This window comes from Phacochoerus africanus, chromosome 4 (genome assembly GCF_016906955.1).
Source record: "Phacochoerus africanus isolate WHEZ1 chromosome 4, ROS_Pafr_v1, whole genome shotgun sequence".
Taxonomy (NCBI): Eukaryota; Metazoa; Chordata; class Mammalia; order Artiodactyla; family Suidae; genus Phacochoerus; species Phacochoerus africanus.
Window position 1 is genome coordinate 69,595,497 of NC_062547.1, and position 19,956 is coordinate 69,615,452.

A 19,956-nucleotide genomic window follows, 5' to 3' on the forward strand; every position below is an offset into this window, starting at 1 on the left:
ATTGGAACTCAAACTCAAGGCCCCAAGAAACCCTCAAACTCAAAGAGAATTCCTAAACTTTAAAATGCCTCCAGGGGAGTTCCTGTTGTGGCTCAGTGGGTTACAAACCTAATATCCATCCACGAGGATTTGGGTTCAATCCCTGGCCTTGCTCAGTGGGTATGGATCAGCATTGCCGTGAGCTTGGCAACTTCCATATGCAGCAAGTGCAGCCCTGAAAAGCAAAAAAAATTTTTTAGTTAAAAAAATATTGGAGCTCCCGTCGTGGCACAGTGGTTAATGAATCCGAGTAGGAACCATGAGGTTGTGGGTTCGATCCCTGGCCTTGCTCAGTGGGTTAAGGAACCGGCGTTGCCGTGAGCTGTGGTGTAGGTCACAGATGCGGCTCAGATCGCGCCTTGCTGTGGCTCTGGCGTAGGCTGGTGGCTACAGCTCTGATTCAGGCCCTAGCCTGGGAACCTCCATATGCTTCGGGAGCGGCCCTAGAAAAGGCAAAAGTCAAAAAAAAAAAATTAAAGTGCCTCCAGGGAGTTCCCTTGTTGCACAGTGGGTTAAGGATCTGGCATTGCTGCTGTGGCTTGGGTTCAATACCTGGCCCAGAAACTTCCACATGCCAGGGGACAGCCAAAAATAAATAAATAAAATAATGCCTCCAGACTAAAAAGTCTCCCAAAATTCAATAGAATTTCCCAATTTGGGTTTCCCCCCCAAATTCAGAAAACCCCTCACACTCAAGAAAGATGCCCAGACTCAGTAGGGTTCTCAAACTTAAGGGAACCCTTGTGCTTAGGAGTCCATAAAAGACCCCCTAACCTTTAAATACCTCCAAGCTGAAAAGTCTCCCAGATTCAACCAAATCCCCAACTTGGTATGACCTCCTCTCCCCAGTAGACCCTCCCAAACTTTATTCTTCTTCTTCTTATTATTTTATTTTTTATTTTATTTTTTTCAAGCTTGGTTGCCTGACAGTTCTTTTAGAAATGCTAAGTTGTTTGGGCAAAGATTTATTTATTTATTTGTTTGTTTTATTTTTTGTCTTTTGTCTTTTTTAGGGCCACACCTGTGGCATATGGAGGTTCCCAGGCTAGGGGTCTAATCAGAACTGTAGCTGCCAGCCTACGCCACAGCCACAGCAATGCTGGATCCTTAACCCACTGAGTGAGACAGGGATCGAACCCGCAACCTCATGGTTCTTAGTTGGATTTGTTTCCGCTGTGCCACGATGGGAACTCCTATTATTATTATTATTGTTATTATTATTATTATTATTTTGACTTTTAAGGCGCACCTTTGGCATATGGAAGTTCCCAGGCTAGGAGTCGAATGGGAGCTATGGCTGCCAGCCTACACCACCACCACAGAAACACAGGATCCAAGCCATGTCTGTGACCTACACCACAGCTCACAGCAACACCAGATCCTTAACCCACTGAGTAAGGCCAGGGGTTGAACCCTCATCCTCATAGATACTAGTTGGATTCATTTCTGCTGAGCCACAATAGGAACTCCAGATCTTCCCAAACTTTAGATACCAAATGAATAGGATTCTCATGCTTAAGAATCTGTAGGGAGCTCCCTTGTGGTGCAATGGGTTAAGGATCTTGCGTTGTCACTGCAGAGGCTTGGATTGTGGTGTGGGTTCAATCCCTGATCCTGATCCCTGGCCCAGGGCTGTGGGCACAGCCAAAAAAAAAAAAAAAAAGAAGACCACCTGTAGTAAGTGATTCCTAAACCCCAAACTTAGTTTCCTAACTCAGTGGAACCCTGAAGACAGTAGAATACCCCAAATTCATTGGCACCCTCAAGCTCATGGGGGCCCCCAACTCATCCTGAACCCCAAAGCTCTGAGGATATCCCCCCCACCAACTCAGGATAATTTCACCCTCAGGATTTATCACCAAAGGTTCCCCTCCAGCAAGCAGGGAAGAAGGTTTCAGAGTTTCAAAAGCTCCCGCCAATGGGGGTGCGGTACTCCCACGTTCTGAGATCTGGCCAATAAGAGCATGGCATGTAAATGACCCCCATTAGACCCTGTCATTGACTGGCAGGCCCCAGGTCACAATGGGTGACCCTGGCTGGGCTCTGGAAGCCCTTAAGAGCTCAGGAAAAGGGCTCTCTTGGGGCTGGCCCCCAGGCAGGCTGGTGTCCAGGGGGTGGAGGTGGGGTCTATGGAGCCAGAGACCACCCTTCCCTCCCACCTCCCTTCGCTGTCCATTCCCACCAGCACTCTCGGTCACCATGGTGGTGTCTTCCCTGCCCAAGAAGGTTCCCTGCCTATTCAGGGCAGGCAGCGGCTCCCTCTAGCATCCACACCCTTCTTCCTGACTTCCCACACTGTCCCCCTGCCAGACTTGGTGATTGGCTTGGGGCCACACCACAGCTCAGGGCTGGCCCTGGGGTTCCCACTCCAGCCCACCACCTCCCTGAAGAATTCCCACCTCCCCTCTGGTTTCCAGTCCATGAGTAACCAACAGCCTGACTCCTGGAAGAGGTCTGCCCTCCTGGGTGAGATTTCCCAGGGCATGGGGGTGGTGGGGTGTCAGCGGTCCAGATGAGGGAGCTTCTGTAGGGGTACTCATGCTTGTCTTACCTCTGCCCCCTGCAGATAAGCAGAATGAAGTGGAGATCCCATCACCCACAATGAAGGATCATGAAAAACAGCAAGCACCACGGCAGAGACCTTCCCAGCAGCCCCTGCCCCCTGGGCCACAGTTCCAGCCCATGTCACAGATCACCGGGGTGAAAAAGATGATGCATAGCAGCAGCCTGAATGAGGATTCCAGCATTCCCCGCTTTGGGGTGAAGACCGATCAAGAGGAGCTCCTGGCCCAAGTGGGTGGGAGCTCAGCAGGGGCTGGGCTGGAGAGGGGCAGGGTTCTCCTGGGGCCCAAAGAAGGACTGGACTTGGAGTCGACCTGAGCTAAGGATTTGGGTGTACCTGCTTTATGAGCCTCTGAGGAGAGAGGGAGTGAAGGAAGCAGGATAGGCTGGCGGTAATAAGCCAGGATGTGGTCTCTGCTGGAGCCCGCAGCGGGGTCTGGAGGCCAAACAGCATCACCGAATTGAGCCCACCTTGAGGCAAGCACACTGGCCTTTTATTTTTTGGTTTATTTATTTATTTATTTTTATTTTTTTGTCTTTTTGCTATTTCTTGGGCTGCTCCCGAGGCATATGGAGGTTCCCAGGCTAGGGGCTGAATCAGAGCTGTAGCCACTGGCCTATGCCAGAGCCACAGCAACGCGGGATCCGAGCCGCGTCTGCAACCTATACCACAGCTCACGGCAACGCTGGATCGTTAACCCACTGAGCAAGGGCAGGGACGGAACCCGCAACCTCATGGTTCCTAGTCGGATTTGTTAACCACTGCGCCATGACGGGAACTCCCACACTGGCCTTTTATACCCTTGTGTCAGTCATCGGCTAGGGGCTGTCCCCAGGGTAGATGGCCTCACCCCCTCTATGTAGTTCCTAGAGAAGAACAGATTTTGAAAAGGGGCAGCTGTGAGTCTTTGTAAGCTGCAGCCCCAGCAGCTGGGGGATGGTTGGATGCATTGACCTGTGAAGGGAATATAGGCAGAAGCGTCTACTACTGGCCAGACCTGGAACTGCTTCCTGGCTTTTCTGTGAAACCTTAAGCCAAAGGGCTCCCACATTGATTTAGACAGTGGACAAGACAAGATTCGCACTCAGTGGCTCACTCAGCTGATATTTATTGTAACCCTCTGCGTGCTAGCACTGGCCAGCGCTATATTCAGTCACCCAGTGTGTACCTACTCTGTGCTGAATTCTGGGGAGACATGGAAAATCAGCACATATTCCTTTTCTCCTGGCGCTCATGAGCAGTTTAGCTCAAAGTTTGAGTTGTGCTTTGGGATCAACTAAGCTGGGTTCACATCCTGCCTTTTCTGCTTGTGAGTTGCAAGGTCTTGGGTAAGTTATGTCACTGCTTTGAGTTTGGGTTCCCTTGCCTGCCACACCAAATCAAGCGCTTCATGCAATGAATGCTTGGCAGATAATGTACGAGCATTGTTGAGATAGATGCTGGGGTTGTTTTATCATCTTCCAGTCCAGTAGGACCTGGGCTGCATATTCTATACTACTGAGCGCGCCACCCACTGAGTGAGCAATAATGGTGCCACTTTCAGACCAAGGTTCTGAACTGAAAGAGTCTTGAGGGTCCTGGGCCTTGAGTGCTCGTGACCTGTGGCCTCTATCTCCATTAGGAACTGGAAAACCTGAACAAGTGGGGCCTGAACATCTTTTGTGTGTCCGATTATGCCGGGGGCCGTTCCCTCAGCTGTATCATGTACACAATATTCCAGGTAGGGCGGGCTGCACCGGGCAGGATGCCAGGGAGGGGGAGGGGCGGGGAGCTGAGGGCCAGTGGAGGTCACTGCCCTGTACACCTGCCCTCAGGAGCGGGACCTGCTGAAGAAGTTCCGCATCCCGGTGGACACGATGGTGACCTACATGCTGACCCTAGAGGACCACTACCACCCCGATGTGGCCTACCACAACAGCCTGCATGCGGCAGACGTGCTGCAGTCCACTCACGTGCTGCTGGCCACACCTGCGCTGGATGTGAGCATGGCCTGGTCCCCATATCTCCCCAGCCCCCTCTCTCTCCCTCTCTCTGATTGCACATCCCCAGTCTGCTTCTCTGGTCTCTGACGTCCATCACTCCCTGACCCAGTTCCTCTCTCTCCTGACCCCCATCTTGCTTGACCCCCCCCATCTGTCTTTAATGTTGTCTCTCTGATGCCCCATCCTTCTAACCCTTGTCTCTCTGATGCCCTTGCTCCGCCCCCAGGCCGTGTTCACGGACCTGGAGATTCTCGCCGCCCTCTTCGCAGCTGCCATCCATGACGTGGACCACCCTGGGGTCTCCAACCAGTTCCTCATCAACACCAGTGAGTGGCCCTCCGCGGGGGCGGGGCCTGCGCTGTCCCACCCCGTTCCCCACCCCACCCCACACCGGCCCGCCCCGACGGGGGGCTGCGTGGGTGGGTCCTCTCCTCCCCTGACTGCCCGCCCCGGGCCTGGGCCACAGATTCGGAGCTGGCGCTCATGTACAATGACGAGTCGGTGCTGGAGAACCACCACCTGGCCGTGGGCTTCAAGCTGCTGCAGGAAGACAACTGCGACATCTTCCAGAACCTCAGCAAGCGTCAGCGGCAGAGCCTGCGCAAGATGGTCATCGACATGGTGGGCGGGGCGAGGGGCGGGGCCTGAGCGGGAAAGGTCGCCTTTGGGGAGAGGGGGCTTTGGGCAGTGCCAGGCCAGAGCCTGGAATAGAAAGGCCCGTGCGGGGGGGAGACGTCCTTTGATGGGGGGGCTTGCGGGAGCCGGTTGTGCCCAGTGACAAACCTCAGAGGCCTGGGTCTGGTCAGTCTTGGTACGGCTGGAGGCTAGGCTTCAACAGCCTTTGTGACAATTCCTTGCCCACAGGTGCTGGCCACGGACATGTCCAAGCACATGACCCTCCTGGCTGACCTGAAGACCATGGTGGAAACCAAAAAAGTGACCAGCTCAGGGGTCCTCTTGCTGGATAACTACTCCGACCGCATCCAGGTGCTTCTCTCCCCCACTACACACATACCTTAAAAGGAGGTTGTACCCTTTCCCTCCCCTCCCCACTTCGGTTTGGGTTGCTGCCCCTCCCCTCTGCCTTCAGCTTCCCGTTGCCCATCTTCCTGTATCTCTTTCCACTCCCATCTAATCCTTTCTAACTCCCATCTCTCCGCCCCATCTCCCCCCATCTCCTCCAATTCCCTCTTCCTTTAACTTTTGTTTTGTCTTTTTAAGGCCGCACCTGTGGCATATGGAGGTTCCCAGGCTAGGGGTCAAGTCGAAGCCATAGCCGCTGTCCTATACCACGGCCACAGCAATGCTAGATCTGAGCCGTATCTGCTACCTACACCGCACCACACAGCAATACTGGATCCTTAACTCACTGAGCGAGGCTAGGGATTGAACCTGCATCCTCGTGGATACTAGTTGGGTTCTTCGCCCGCTGAACTGCCACAGGAACTCCCCCTCTTCCTTTTCTTCATCAGCCCCTGTCTTCATCTCCCCCACCCCTGTCTCCCTACCTCCACTTCTTCCTTGCCTCTCTCTGCCCTTTGCTCCTCAAGCTCCTATCTCTCCCTCACTCATCTTCCTCTTCCCTCATTTCTTCTTTTACCTCTCTCCATCTCCCCCCTCCCTCCTCTATCCCCCCTCCTCTCAAAGGGGCAATAAGGATGCCTTGAGGCCCCAGGCTGAGTTGGGGGCCTGGCCTCTGAAGGTCCCCCATCCCCATCCTATGCAGGTCCTGCGGAACATGGTGCACTGTGCGGACCTCAGCAACCCCACCAAACCCCTGGAGCTGTACCGCCAATGGACTGACCGCATCATGGCTGAGTTCTTCCAGCAGGGTGACCGTGAACGGGAGCGTGGCATGGAGATCAGCCCCATGTGCGACAAGCACACGGCCTCAGTGGAGAAGTCTCAGGTAAAGTTTCAGGGTGGCACTGGAAGGAAGCTCCAAGGCCCAGAAGGTCCTAACCTGCCCCTCCACAATGTCAAGTTTTTCCTTGTCTCTTTTTTCCTTCCTATCATGATGGGAAATAGGCAACACTTTCTCCTCCCTGGAACCACGGAACTGAGCCTGTGGACTCATAAGTCATAGACCTGCAACCAGGCAGTTCCAATAACTCATTTGTGGCACCTGCCATCACATCAGTAACAACATTTACCTGGCCCTTAGTTATAGACCTCATGTCCTTTCAGCCCCTCAGTTTCCCAGGAATCTGGCCACTCATATTATTCTGGCGTTTTGGTGGATTTTTTTTTTTTTTTTTTTTTGCCATTTCTTGGTCCGCTCCCGTGGCATGTGGAGATTCCCAGGCTAGGGGTCCAATCGGAGCTGTAGCCACTGGCCTATGCCAGAGCCACAGCAACGTGGGATCTGAGCTTCGTCTGCAACCTACACCACAGCTCACGGCAATGCCGGATCCTTAACCCACTGAGCAAGGCCAGGGATCGAACCTGCAACCTCATAGTTCCTAGTCGGATTCGTTAACCACTGAGCCACGACGGGAACTCCTGGATTTTGAAATGAGGTGAAATAATGTGTCTTCATCATGTGCCTATTTAATTTACAAGAGGAACAGAAACACAGTTTCGTAAAAGACAGTCCTAATGTGTGAACTTGAGAGTTTCTCATCCTCCCCACTCCTGGTCTCCTCCCTGGCGAGACCTCCTCTTCCCAGTTTGGTGTGTGTGCCCTTCCCATCCAGTGTTCCACCCTCAGCACTATTGACATTTGAGGCTGGACCATTCTCCATGGTGGGACCATCCTATGCATTGTACGGTGTTGAGCAGTATCCCTGGCCTCCACCCACGAGGTGCAAGGAACACCCTCCCCTTCCTGTGGTAACAAGGAAAAATGTCTCCAGACATTTCCAAATGTCCCTGGGGAATGCACAAACTCCTGATGAAAACCAGTTTCATTTGTTTTGTTATGTATTTGTATTTACAGGCAATTTAATAACAATTGTTTGTGGTTTAGCTTTTTGAAAAATATACAAATTGTATCAATATATAACTATCTTTATACAGGTTATCTTTTCTTCCCAACAAGGATTTGGAGATCTGTCCACACTATTACATATAGATTAAGTTTATCCTTTTCCACTACTGTCTAGTAATAAATAATGGTGGGAGTCCCCATTGTGGTTTAACGGTCATGAACCCAACTGGTATCCATGAGGACTCAGGTTCAATCCCTGGCCCTGCTCAGTGGCCTTTAAGGATCCATTGTTGCTGTGAGCTGTGATGTAGGTCACAGACGTGGCTTGGATCTAGCTTGCTGTGGCTCTGGTATAGGCTGGCAGCTACAGCTCGGATTCGACCCCTAGCCTGGGAACTTGTGTATGCCACATGTGCAGCCTGATACAGTTTCGGGAGTCATTGCCCTGTTGATGGACATTAAATGTTTAGTAGTTAGGAATTCATGGTGACTCAAACAGGATAAAAGCTTTACCCATTTATTTCTTTCTCTTATGTATGGAAAGTCTGGAAAAGGAATTTGGCTTTCTTTGGCTCCACAAATTTGGCAGGCGGAATTTTTAGTGTTTCTCATCTACTATCTGAAGCATGGGGCTTCTCTACTCAGAGGTGTCTCTTGTGATCACAGATGCTTTTGAAACTCCAGCCATTCTAGCTACATTCCAGGGAAGAAAGGCTTTGCCAGCTGAGGCACTCCCCAGCGTCTTCCATCCACAGGTGGTCATGTGGCCACCTGCTCTTTTGTAAGGGAGGCTGAGAAATGTAGTTTTCAGCTGGAGGCACTGCCTCTCACAAGAAAAATCAAGTTCTGTCAATAAGGAGAGAAAATGATATCAGGGTGTTAGCCAATAGTTGGCCATGAAGTTGTTTCTAGTTTCTCTTTGTTGCAAAAATGCTATAATGAATATCTGTTATGTGCCACAATATTTTTTTATGCTTTTTAGGGCCGCTTGTGTGGCATGTGGAAGTTCCCAGGATTTGAATTGGAGCTGCAGCTGCCAACCTGCGCCACAGCCATTGCAATGCCAGATCTGAGCCTTGGCTGCGAACTACACCACAGCTCATGGCAATCCCAGATCCTTAACCCACCAAGCAAGGCCAGGGATCAAACCCAAATCCTCAAGGATACTAGTCAGGTATGGGAACTCCCATACCATGATTTTTTAAACTAATCTCTAACTGATGTATATATGGAGGTGTTTTCAGTTTTTGTTTATACTTCATAGGTGATTTTTTTCCCTTACTTGTATAAGAGTTTTTCCAGGGTCGATTGGGAGAAGCAAGATTGCTGGGTCAAATGGTAACAGCATTTCTAAAATTTTATTAGGAGTTCCCTGGTGGCTCAGCAGGTTAAGGACCTCATGTTGTCACTGGCTATGCCTTGGGTTCGATCCCTGGCCCTGGAACTTCTGAAGGTCATGGGTGGAGCAGCCAAAAAAAAAAATTAGATCTTGTAACCCAGCAGTGCCATCTGTGCCAGCAGACCCCCAGTTTATTTTTCCTCCTCTCTCCCTCAGGTTGGTTTCATCGACTATATTGTACACCCACTGTGGGAGACGTGGGCTGACTTGGTCCACCCCGATGCCCAAGAGATCCTGGACACATTGGAGGACAACCGGGACTGGTACTACAGCGCCATTAGGCAGAGCCCATCACCACCACCGGAGGAGGAGCCCGGGGGACCAGGTCACCCACCCCTACCTGATAAGTTCCAATTTGAGCTGACACTGGAGGAGGAAGAGGAGGAGGAGGTGTCCACTGGCCCGGGTACAGTCAAAGTGCAGGAATTGTCCACAGCCCGGGATGCTGAGCAACCCTTGGAGGTAGAGGAAATGTACTTGACACAGCGAGCAGACTTAGCAGATAGTGTGGCTACGGGTGGCCAGGACGGGCCCACGTCTCCAGATGCATCCCTGGATGCTGTGGGCTGCAGCAGCCCCTCTGCCCTGTCTTCTGAGAGCTTCCCTCTGCCTGCCTTGAGGACCCTTCCCCCTCCAGAGGGGGACCCGGGCCTTCTGGGCCTCCCCTCCATGGCAGCCGAGGTGGGGGCCCAAAAAGAGCATCAGGCTGCCAAGAGGGCGTGCTGTGCCTGCACAGGGACGTCGGCCGAGGATCCACCCACACTTTCAGCTCCTGGAGGGTGGGGGCCAGCTGGAGGCCCTACCTGAGCCTCAGCCCCCGCACCCTGTTACCCACCCTGCCTCCTGCCACTACCATCACCCCCCGACCTCCTCCACTGCCTCAAAGACTTTTGGGCCTCCTGAGAAAAAAGAAAACAGAAAAGTGGTTTTTTTTCTCTTTTCTTTTTTGCCCCTTTCCCCCCACCCCCACCCACGGGGCCTCTTTTTGGAGGTGGGGGCTGGGAAACAAGGGGCTGAGGTCCTGGAAGGGATTTTATTTTTGGAATTTTAATTGTTACATTTTTAAAAAAAGGAAAAAAAAAAAAACAGGATGAAACACAGCAACTGTAGATGCTCCTGTTCCCGGCTCCCCCTCATCCATCTCCAACCCCCCTACCTGCCCCCCTAGGTTCCAGGCTTAGTCTTCCGGCCTCTCTGGGCTCTTTGCCTGGTGTAGGGTCTCCCTCCAGATTTTTCTTCTGAATTTTGGAGGGTCTCTAGAACCCAGCCAGGAATAGCCATTCGGGGGCAGGGGGGCTCTGGGGGTGGAGGGTTGGAGGGGTCCCAGCTCCAGCCCCTCTCTGGCTCTCTGCCCTCCCCTCGGAAGTCTTCCGCCTCATTTTGCACAAACCTGGCAATACTGATTCACGGGGGACTGGCAGGGCAGGAGCTGTGGGCTTTAGGATTCAGGGGTGGGGCCTTGGAGGGACATTCATATCACTAACCTGGGGTCTGAGGTCTGATTCCCCCTCCCCCCACCACTTGCCACCCCTTTCCCCTTCCACTTGGGTTTCCGTTTGAATTTTTTCCCTGTGGGGCTGGACGGCTTAGAGCCGCACCCCTGCTTCCAGCTGCTTCTCCTCTTGTTTCTGCCTTAATGATTCCCACTGCCATAGGAGAGGGGGTTGCAGTGGCTCCCACCTGCTCTTTGGGTGGGGTGGGTCCAGGCCCAGAGCCCCCATCCTGGGCTCCCCCCCTTCCCCAGCATCCTCCTTCCCCCCCCACTCTTTGCCCTAGGAGGAAGCAATAACGGTGTATACCCACATTCCCTTTCTGGGCAGCCCTCACCCACCCTGGCACCAAAGTCATTTTTTCTTTGCCCTCACCTTGCCAAGCCTCCCCCTTCCCCCTAAGCTATTCCCTGAGCAATACAACAGACAGATGCAAGGCCATTTTTCTCCAAGCCATGGGGGACTGTCTGGAAGGAGAAACCCCCTCTGCCCCCTCCCCTCTGCCCTTGGCCTGGTTCTGCAACTTGGGCAGGACCGGCCTCTCTCGTTTCCCTCCCCTCTGATTCTGAGCACACGGTACTGTAGCCTCCAGCTCCCCCAAGCCTTCCATCTATCTGTCCTTCCCAGTGGGGAGTGCCACCCGCTCCCACCCCCATGATGCTGTACAGGGTTCATTTTTAATAGTTTTAGTCCCAGCCGGTGACCGGAGTGGGTTTGTTTTGTTTTGTTGTTTTTTTGGTTTTCCTTTTTCTTTCTTTTTCGTTAGCTTTTTTTTTTTTTTTTTGTACATACTGTAAGGTTGGTTTGTAAATTATTCTACAGAGGCAAAAAGGGAAAATAAACTTGCCCTTCCCCCACTGACTCAGTCAGGGGAAGGAGGGGTGGGGGTCTCCTGGAGGGAGTCTCCATTCCTACTGTATTATACAAACTGTACCATACATAGACCCCGAAGTGTGGACTCAGCGCTGTTGTTTAACAGGGAGTCATCAAGGGGGGGAGGGGCTTGGTTGAGCCTGCCCCTCCCCTCTGCCAACCGGCCGGGCAAGATTGGCAGCTGGGGACTGGGACCCAGATGGGGAGCCACAGGAACCCCCGTGAGCTGCTAGAGTGTTGTCCACTTTGTCGATCAATCAGTCGGTCTGCTGATCGATAATCAGTCCTTCGATCTTGTCTCTAATTAAACCGAGCCTTTCACCGATCTTCATGGCTGATGTGGCTTCTTTTCCCATCTTATTTCTCTCTTTTTTAAAAAAAATAATTAACTAATTTGCTTTCAGCACGCCCAAGGCATGCGGAAGTTCCTGGGCTGGGATTCCAGCCATCGCCACAGCAGCAGCAACGCCAGATACTTAACCCCATGCGCCACAGGCAAACTCCCCCCTCCTTTTTCTCAAGATGTGCATCTTGCTGTCTCTCTGGGGCAGGGTGAGGGTAAGGAGTGGGCTCTGTCCAAACCCTCCCCAAGCAGTTAAACCTTGAAGGGGGCAGACAGCTTTGCAGGAGCCAGGAGCTTCAGGTCGTAAGTTCAGACCACACAGTCTTTGGAGGCCAGCAGACCCAGGTAAGCCTTGTTTCTCTCATGTGGAACCTATCTGATGCAACTCGGGTTCTTCTGGTACCTCAGAGTCATTCCCAGAAACCAAGGGAACTTGACTGACCACGCCTTGAACATCTGGTTGCTAGGTCATGATAAAAGCTCTGGTCAAATTCTGCCGTACAGGCATTAAACTTGATTCACAGGCGTAAGAGAATTTACATCTGTTCAGTTCCATGAGTTCCCAGCATCTAGCATTACAGTGTTGCAGCCCTCACGCTGCATTCAAACAAAACCAAAAAAGGAGTTCCCATTGTGACTCAGTGGTAAAGAACACACCTGACTAGTATCTGTGAGGAGGCAGGTTCAATCCCTGGCCTTGCTCAGTGGGTTAAGGATCCCGCATTGCTGTGGCTGTGGTATAGGCCAGCAGCTGCAACTCCAATTCGACTCCTAGCCTGGGACCATCCATATGCCATAGATGCAGCCCTAAAAAGCAAAAACAAAAACAAAAACACGAAAACAAACTTGAATACCCTAAATCCTGTGGCCCTTATAATGTGTATCAGGCAAATTGAATCCTCCAAGTTCACACAGAACTGGTTCAGGATTTTAGCTCTTGTTTTTTTAACATGTTCATGCAAGGTTAGGAAGCAAATGAGTCTCAGATATTTTAACCAATCCACATATTTGTTAATTCCACTCATGGAAGCCCATTTTTCCAACCTTTATCAGGCTAATTAATAAGCCCTGATTTCACCAATAAAACATTTCTGACATTCGTTATGCTAATGAGCAAAACTTTCCTCATGGATAAAGATAATGATGGCAGCTTCCCTGAATCTCAAGAGAGGTTGACCCACCTGCTCTGCTATTTGTCTCTAGCAGCCAAGGACTAGTTTGAATCCCAGCTCTAGCTGTGTGACCTTGGGTGTGATCTCTCTGATCTTCAATTGTTTCATTTACTAAATGGGAATGGGAGTTTCCTGGTGGCCCAGCAGTTAAGAATTCTGCATTGTCACTGCTGTGGCTCAGGTCACTGTTGTGGCATGGGTTCCATTCCTGCCCCAGGATCTTCTGCAGGCCAAATAAATTAATAAATAAAATAGGGATAACAAAAGTTCTAGGCTAGAGAGGGCTATCCAGTGAAACTTTCTGTGATGATGGGAATGTTCTATGTCTGTGATATCTGACGGGGTAGTTGCTGGGCACACCTGGCTATTAAGCACTTGAGGTGTGACTAGTGTGATTGAGGAACTGGACTTTTAATTTTCCTTTACATTAAGTAGCCACGTGTAATGAATGGCTACTGCATCAGACAGTGCTGTACTGACCCATAAGCTGGAGTTTACATAGAGAATTGAATGCATACAAAGCTTCGACTGCTCAACTTTGGCTTAAAGATTCAGAGGCGGTATCCCTGCCCAGAGGAGTAGGGGCCAGCCTGGACCCTGAGGGGGAGGAGCAAAGCTGGAAAACTAGGTAAAAGTTTCCAGGGAATCTGAATCTTACACAAGAAGCAATGAGGAGACACAGATGTTTTCCCAAGAGTGTTTCAGTCGGGGAAAGGGTGTTGGGCTGGGGGTCAGGAGACAACAGTATCAATTCCATCCTGCAGGGGTTAGCTGGGTGGCCTGGGTGAGCCTTCTGGTTCTGGTCCTCAGTTTCTCCAAGTGTAAAAGTGTAGGTGTAATGTCCCAAATGCTTCCTGATTGGAACTTGGTGACAATCTGAGAATGTGAGTCAAAGGATAGAGGTGCCATGTGACCGTCAGCTGGCTCTTTAAATCTTCCTGTTGGGGAGTTCATCTTTCCTCAGGGAAAGGTGACCAAGGGCAGAGAGGCCTTGTAATCTCAACAGGACAGGGGGACCTGGGGAAGGGGTGGAGTCAGATCATTCTCTGAAGTTGACATCAGCCACTTGCAGGCTTCAGTGGTCTGGGGCTAATGGCTCCACCTTCCCCAGCATTTAGAGGACTCTGCCCTATGTGAGACTCATTAGTTGGATTATTTTATCAGCTTTCCAGCTCTCCTTGAGATATGTACTATCATTTTGCAGATGAGGAAACTGAGGCTGAGAAGTGATCTCACAGTGTCAGAAAAATTCAGGGAAATAAGGCGGGGATCTCACTTGCCCCAATGCCTGTTTGACAATGATAGCTGCCTGGTACTTTTATATTATTATTGCTATTTTGTTTCACATGCACAGAATCCTGAGATGTGGGTAATATTCTCCCCTCTTTCACAGCATCAAAATATAAGGAAGTAAAATTAAAAGGTGACAGTTTTCTTTTTTCACCTATTGGCAAATAATGAAAAGATACACCATCCTGGTGTGAACAAAGCACTTTCATAGCTCGTTAGTATTGGTAGAAATTGGCACATACAGCTTTCCTGGAGTGGTCTGACAATATTTATCAAAAACATAACTGTGGAGTTCCCCTCATGGCTCAGTGGGAATGAATCTGACTAGTATCCATGAGGATGCAGGTTTGATCCCTGACCTTACTCAGTGGGTTAAGGATCAAGCGAGCTGGTGAGCTGCAAATGCGGCTCGGATCTAGTGTTGTTGTGGCTTAGGCCAGTGGCTATAGCTCTGATTCTACCCCTAGCCTGGAAACCTCCATATACTGCAGGTTCGGCGCTAAAAAAGCACAAGCAAACAGGAGTTCCCATCGTGGCTCAGTGGTTAACGAATCCAACTAGGAACCATGAGGTTTCAGGTTCGATCCCTGGCCTTTCTCAGTGGGTTAAGGATCTGGCATTGCAGTGAGCTGTGGTGTAGGTTGCAGACGCTGCTTGGATCCCGAGTTGCTGTGGCTCTGGCATAGGCCGGCAGCTACAGCTCCAATTCAACCCCTAGCCTGGGAACCTCCATGTGCCGTGGGAGCGGCCCAAGAAATGGCAAAAAGACAAAAAAAAAAACAAAACCCACAATCAAACAAACTAGATGGGTCTATATTTACTGAAATGACAAGATGTTCACAGTGAGGTGTACAGGTTTCAAAATATTCTGCATTATACTATCTTACATATGTGCGTAGAAAAGGCAACTTGTTCATCAAATATTGTGTCTACAGTGATGGGATTAAAAGGCACCAGTGTTTTCTTTCTGTAGTCTTACATATTTTCTGAATTTTTGCAATGAGTATATATTACTTTTATAATCAAGGGGAAGCTATTTCATAATCAGGAAAGAAATAGCCGGTATTTGTTATCTGGGATCTGCAAAAGCATGATAGATAAGCACACAGACTAGATTCTGGTTGCAACTACTCCAGTTCGTTTGAGCAGATTCATGCTGTAAAATGCAAATAACAAGAGCCCAGGTTTGCCAGAAGATTACAATGTGCCAGAAACTGTTTTACATAAATTACTGCATTTAATTCTCGCAACAGCCCTGTGAAATAGGTACTGTCATTATGAAATGGGTCACAGGTGAGGAAGGAGGTAGGACTGGGCGCTCCTACTCCTGTGCGCCCCCTAGAGTAGGTCTTAGGAGCTACAGCAGGAAGGAAGGTGCGCGCGCGCAGACGGGGTAGGAGGCGTGGCAAAGACGCGCAGGAGATTTTTCCACCGTGCTTCGATTGGCTGTCGTGGTTGTCATCAGCCAAGAAAGAATCCAATGAGAGGCGCGGCCGCTTCGCTAGTCGAACTCGATATCTGAGGGAGCAGAGGAACTTGGACTATTGCAGGTGCGACGAACCCTGAGGTAGGGAGGGGACCTGCAGTCACTCCCTTCCTGAAAGTGACCCCAGTGCCGTTCCCACTTTTTAGGGGTCCTCCAGTGTCATCCCCCTTTCCTGAGACTATCCAGGTGTCTTTTCCCCCTTCCTGAGGGGCACCCCTGAGACGTTCCCTTTTGCTGAGGAGGAGCACCTTCTCTTCTTTCTGAGGGTGACGCCAGAGTTGTTCCGACTTTCTTAGAGAACCCTGGTGTCAGTCCCCTTCCTGATGGGGCCCAACATTGTCCTTCCTGAGGGAGAAGGACACCCCGTTTTCCTAAGGGGGTCCTCTCTCATATCACCCTTCCCTACGGGGAACCCGCCCCCCACCCCCAGGGTCGGATGACCCTTCCTTAAATGTCCCCGGTATTGCTCCTGCCTGAGAAGGGGCCTGGCATTGTCCCCTCCCTTCCTGAGGGTTTTTCTTAATCTCCATCCCCATACCCTGGAGGGACCCATCATCCCCCTTTTCCCTGAGGGTAATAATCTCCTCCTCCCTTGCAATTGGAGGTGACTCCCTGCAAGGGCTTTGGTGGTCACCATACAGCAGAAGTCCCAAAGGCCCCTTCTGCACTTTCCTGCCTCCAGTCGTGGAGGGGGAAGGCAAGACTCAAATCATCCTTAAAATATTTAAGTGGGGAGTTCCCATTGTGGTGCAGTGGTTAACGAATCCAACTAGGAACCATGAGTTTTTGGGTTCTATCCCTGCCCTTGCTCAGTGGGTTAACGATCCGGCGTTGCAGTGAACTGTGGTGTAGGTCGCAGACGCGGCTCAGATCCTGCGTTGCTGTGGCTCTGGCGTAGGCTGGCAGCTACAGCTCCGATTCGACCCCTAGCCTGGGAACCTCCATATGCCATGGGAGCGGCCCAAGAAATGGCAAAAAGACAAAAAAAAAAAAATTAAGTGGGAGCAAAACTAGCTGATAAAGGAACTCACCATGTCACATGAGAAATTGCTTAGGGAACTGGGGCTGTTTCTCTTAAAATGGGAGCTGCAGAAGTATCTAAATCTGCCTTAAGGAGTTCCAGTAGTGGTGCAGCTGAAACGAATCTTACTAGGAACAATGAGGTTGCCGTTGGATTCCTGGCCTTGCTCAGTGGGTTAAGGCTCCGGTGTTGCCGTGAACTGTGGTGTATGTTGCAGATGTGGCTTGGATCTGGCGTTGCTATGGCTGTGGCATAGTCCGGCAGCTGTAGTTCCGATTTGACCCCTACACTGGGAACCTCCATGTGCTGCGGGTGCAGCCCTAAAAAGACCAAAAAAAAAAAAAGTTAAATCTGTCTTAAAATATTTATCAAGGGCTTCTCACAGTCCTGATTATCATCAGCAGGTACTTAGTGAGCAATTGGATATGGAAAGGCTGTTAGCTGAAACAGGGATTACTCTGTTCCATGAAGTTCCAAGAAATCTCATGGTAATGATAAGAGAGATCAAAAGGGCTGCTTTGGCTATAAACTAAAATCCTAATAGGCTAAGTAGCTCCACTTTTGCACAGAGCTGGCATAATCCACACCCTTGGAGAAGCATCTAGAAGACCTGACCAGTTCCAGTCAATCCCACAAATGTTTATCATACATCCTTTGTGACCAAGAATTCATCTACTTAGGAGTTCCCGTTGTGGCTCAGTGGTTAACAAATCAACTAGGAACCATAAGGTTGTGGGTTCAATCCCTGACCTTGCTCAGTGGGTTAAGGATCTGGCGTTGCCGTGAGCTGTGGTGTGGGTTGCAGACGCAGCTCAGATCCCATGTTGCTGTGGTTCTGGTGTAGGCCAGCAGCTACAGCTCCTATTGGACCCCTAGCCTGGGAACCTCCATATGCCTCGGGAGCGGCCCTAGAAAAGACAAAAAGAAAAAAAAAGAAAAAATTCATCTACTTAATATTCAAATATGAGTGAAGCTCCTACTGTGTGCCAGTAAATAAAATGGCGAACAAGGTGAAGAATAGAAAAATAATTATGAATACATGGCCAAAAAACACAATGTTTACGACTTCAGCAAGCTCCTTTTTCCTAGAGCATTTTTCAGAGTTTCTGGTTATAGGTTAATGAACAATCATGCAAATAACTGTCCACACCCACCCCTGTTGACTCTGGATTACAGGAGGGCAGAAATCATGTGTTCTTCTCCCAGTCGTATCTACACAGTATCTGGAATATGGTAGGCACTGAAATATTTGTTGTTCCTGCCTCATGTCTTCACTTGGATTTGGTGAATCCTTAGAGGAATTGCGAGATGATCAGGGAGGGTGAAATATGATCAGTAAGAGAAAGACATGGGCTAGAAATGAAAGAAAATCCACGTGTGACAGCTGAGACAAACACCAACTCTTTGGCTAATGTTATTAATCTTTCCTGACACTGAAGCTGTAAGTGAAGACAGAGCTAGCTGACATCAGCCTTGGGCAGCAGTTTCAAATTCCTACAAAAGTTGTCTAAGTCAGCTGATTAAATCACAGAGGAAGAGTTCCCCTTATGGCTCATGGGGTTAAGAACCTGACTGATGTGGGTTTGATCCCTGGCCTCACTCCCTGGGTTAAGTATCCACCGTTGCCTCAGGCTGCAGTATAGTTTGAAGATTCTGCTCCTGTCCTGCGTTTCTGTGGCTGTGGTGTAGGCTGGCAGCTGCAGCTCCCATTGGACCCCTAACCTGGGAACTTCTATATGCTGTATGTGCGGCCCTAAAAACAAAACAAAAAAAAAATCCCAGAAGATCCTGGGATATGTAGCCTGAAAAGTTTTCCTGGGTGTCCTGCTCAATATGTGGCATAATAAAATCAAACTTACAACTCTGAGGTGTGGATTTGGTGCTGTGGCTCACAGGAGGGAGAGTCCTTTAAATAGGGAGATTCCTGGACATATTTGAAGTTGTTTTTATTTGTAAAAATACAATTTTCCCAGAAATTTCGAAGAATTCTATTTTTTTTTTTTTTTTTTTTTTAGCCATGATATGTGGAAGTTCCCAGGCTATAGTGACAACTCTGGATATTTAACCCACTGCACCGTAAGGGAACTCAAAAAATGCTAATTTAAAAATTGGGGGTTCCCCTTGTGGCTCAGTAGTTAACAAATCTGACTAGGAACCATGAGGTTGTGGGTTTGATCCCTGGCCTTGCTCAGTGGGTTAAGGATCCGGAGTTGCCGTGAGCTGTGGTGTAGGTAGCAGATACAGCTCGGATCCCGTGTTGCTGTGGCTGTGGCATAGGCCAGCGGCTACAGCTCCGATGAGACCCCTAGTCTAATATGCCGCAGGAGCAGCCCAAGAAATGGCAAAAAGACATAATAATAATAATAATAATAATAATAATAATAATAATAAAATAAAAAATAGGGGGAGTTCCCATTGTGGCTCAGCGGTAATGAATCCAGCTAGTATCCATGAGGATGCAGGTCCTGTCCCTGGACTCACTCAGTGGGTTAAGGATCCAACATTGCAGTCATGGCTCAGATCTGGCATTGCTATAGCTGTGGTGTAAGCCAACAGCTACAGCTTCAGTCTGACCCTTAGCCATATGCTGCGGGTGCAGCCCTAAAAAAACCAAAAAAAAAAGGAAAAAGTTAAGATCAGAGAATTCTGCACTCTGGGGCTCCTCCAATCTTGCTCCTTTTCTTCTCTTGGAAATAGTTCGTCTTTTCATCCAGAGGCCCACAAGAGGGTGCTACACGCCTTTTAGACCACATTTCCCATATCAGCCCTGAAGGTCTTGAGAAGCTACAGAACTATCACAAGACGGGTAGGTTTGCGTTCCCATTGCTGTGGCTCAGCGGTAACAAGTCTGACTAGTATCCATGAGGATGGGGGTTCGATCAATTGCTGTGAGTTGTGGTGCAGGTTGCAGACTCATCTCGGATCCCAGGTTGCTATGGCTGTGGCACAGCTGCAGCTTGCATTGACCCCTAGCTTGGGAACTTGTTTTGCCCTAAAAAGCAAACAAAAGAGACAGGTGGGTTGGTGCAAGGATTGATCTTTTCACAGATAATGAAAGCCAGTGAGGAATTTTAAGTAACACTTGTATAGTGCTCTGGGGTTATTAAATATTATCATTATCATTCCAACTTTAACAACCTTAATAATCCAGATTGGAGTTCTCATTGTGGCTCATCAAGTTAAGAACCCAGTTAGTATCCATGAGGATGAGAGTTCGATCTCTGGCCTCACTCAGTGGATTAAAGGATCCCGAGTTTCCAAGAGCTGCAGGATGCAGACACAGCTCAGATCCGGTGTTGCTGTGGATGTGGCACCTGTTTCATCCCCTAGTCTGGGAACTTCCACATGCCACAGGTGCAGCCCTAAAAA

At 49.8% G+C, this 19,956-nt stretch overlaps 1 protein-coding gene across 4 annotated transcripts in view; it reads left to right on the plus strand.

The window, feature by feature from the left end:
• The window catches only part of PDE4A (phosphodiesterase 4A), a 42,784-nt gene extending 31,183 nt beyond the window's left edge, over positions 1–11,601 (plus strand). For all 4 annotated transcript variants that reach the window (XM_047777024.1, XM_047777025.1, XM_047777026.1 and 1 more), the window contains 8 exons: positions 2,606–2,832; positions 4,224–4,322; positions 4,417–4,581; positions 4,811–4,910; positions 5,051–5,205; positions 5,449–5,571; positions 6,311–6,493; positions 9,069–11,601. In XM_047777024.1, coding sequence (XP_047632980.1) covers positions 2,606–2,832; positions 4,224–4,322; positions 4,417–4,581; positions 4,811–4,910; positions 5,051–5,205; positions 5,449–5,571; positions 6,311–6,493; positions 9,069–9,719 — 1,703 coding nt within the window. In that variant the 3' untranslated portion in view covers positions 9,720–11,601. The remainder of the gene's footprint in view (positions 1–2,605; positions 2,833–4,223; positions 4,323–4,416; positions 4,582–4,810; positions 4,911–5,050; positions 5,206–5,448; positions 5,572–6,310; positions 6,494–9,068) is intronic.
• Positions 11,602–19,956: the final 8,355 nt, after the last annotated feature.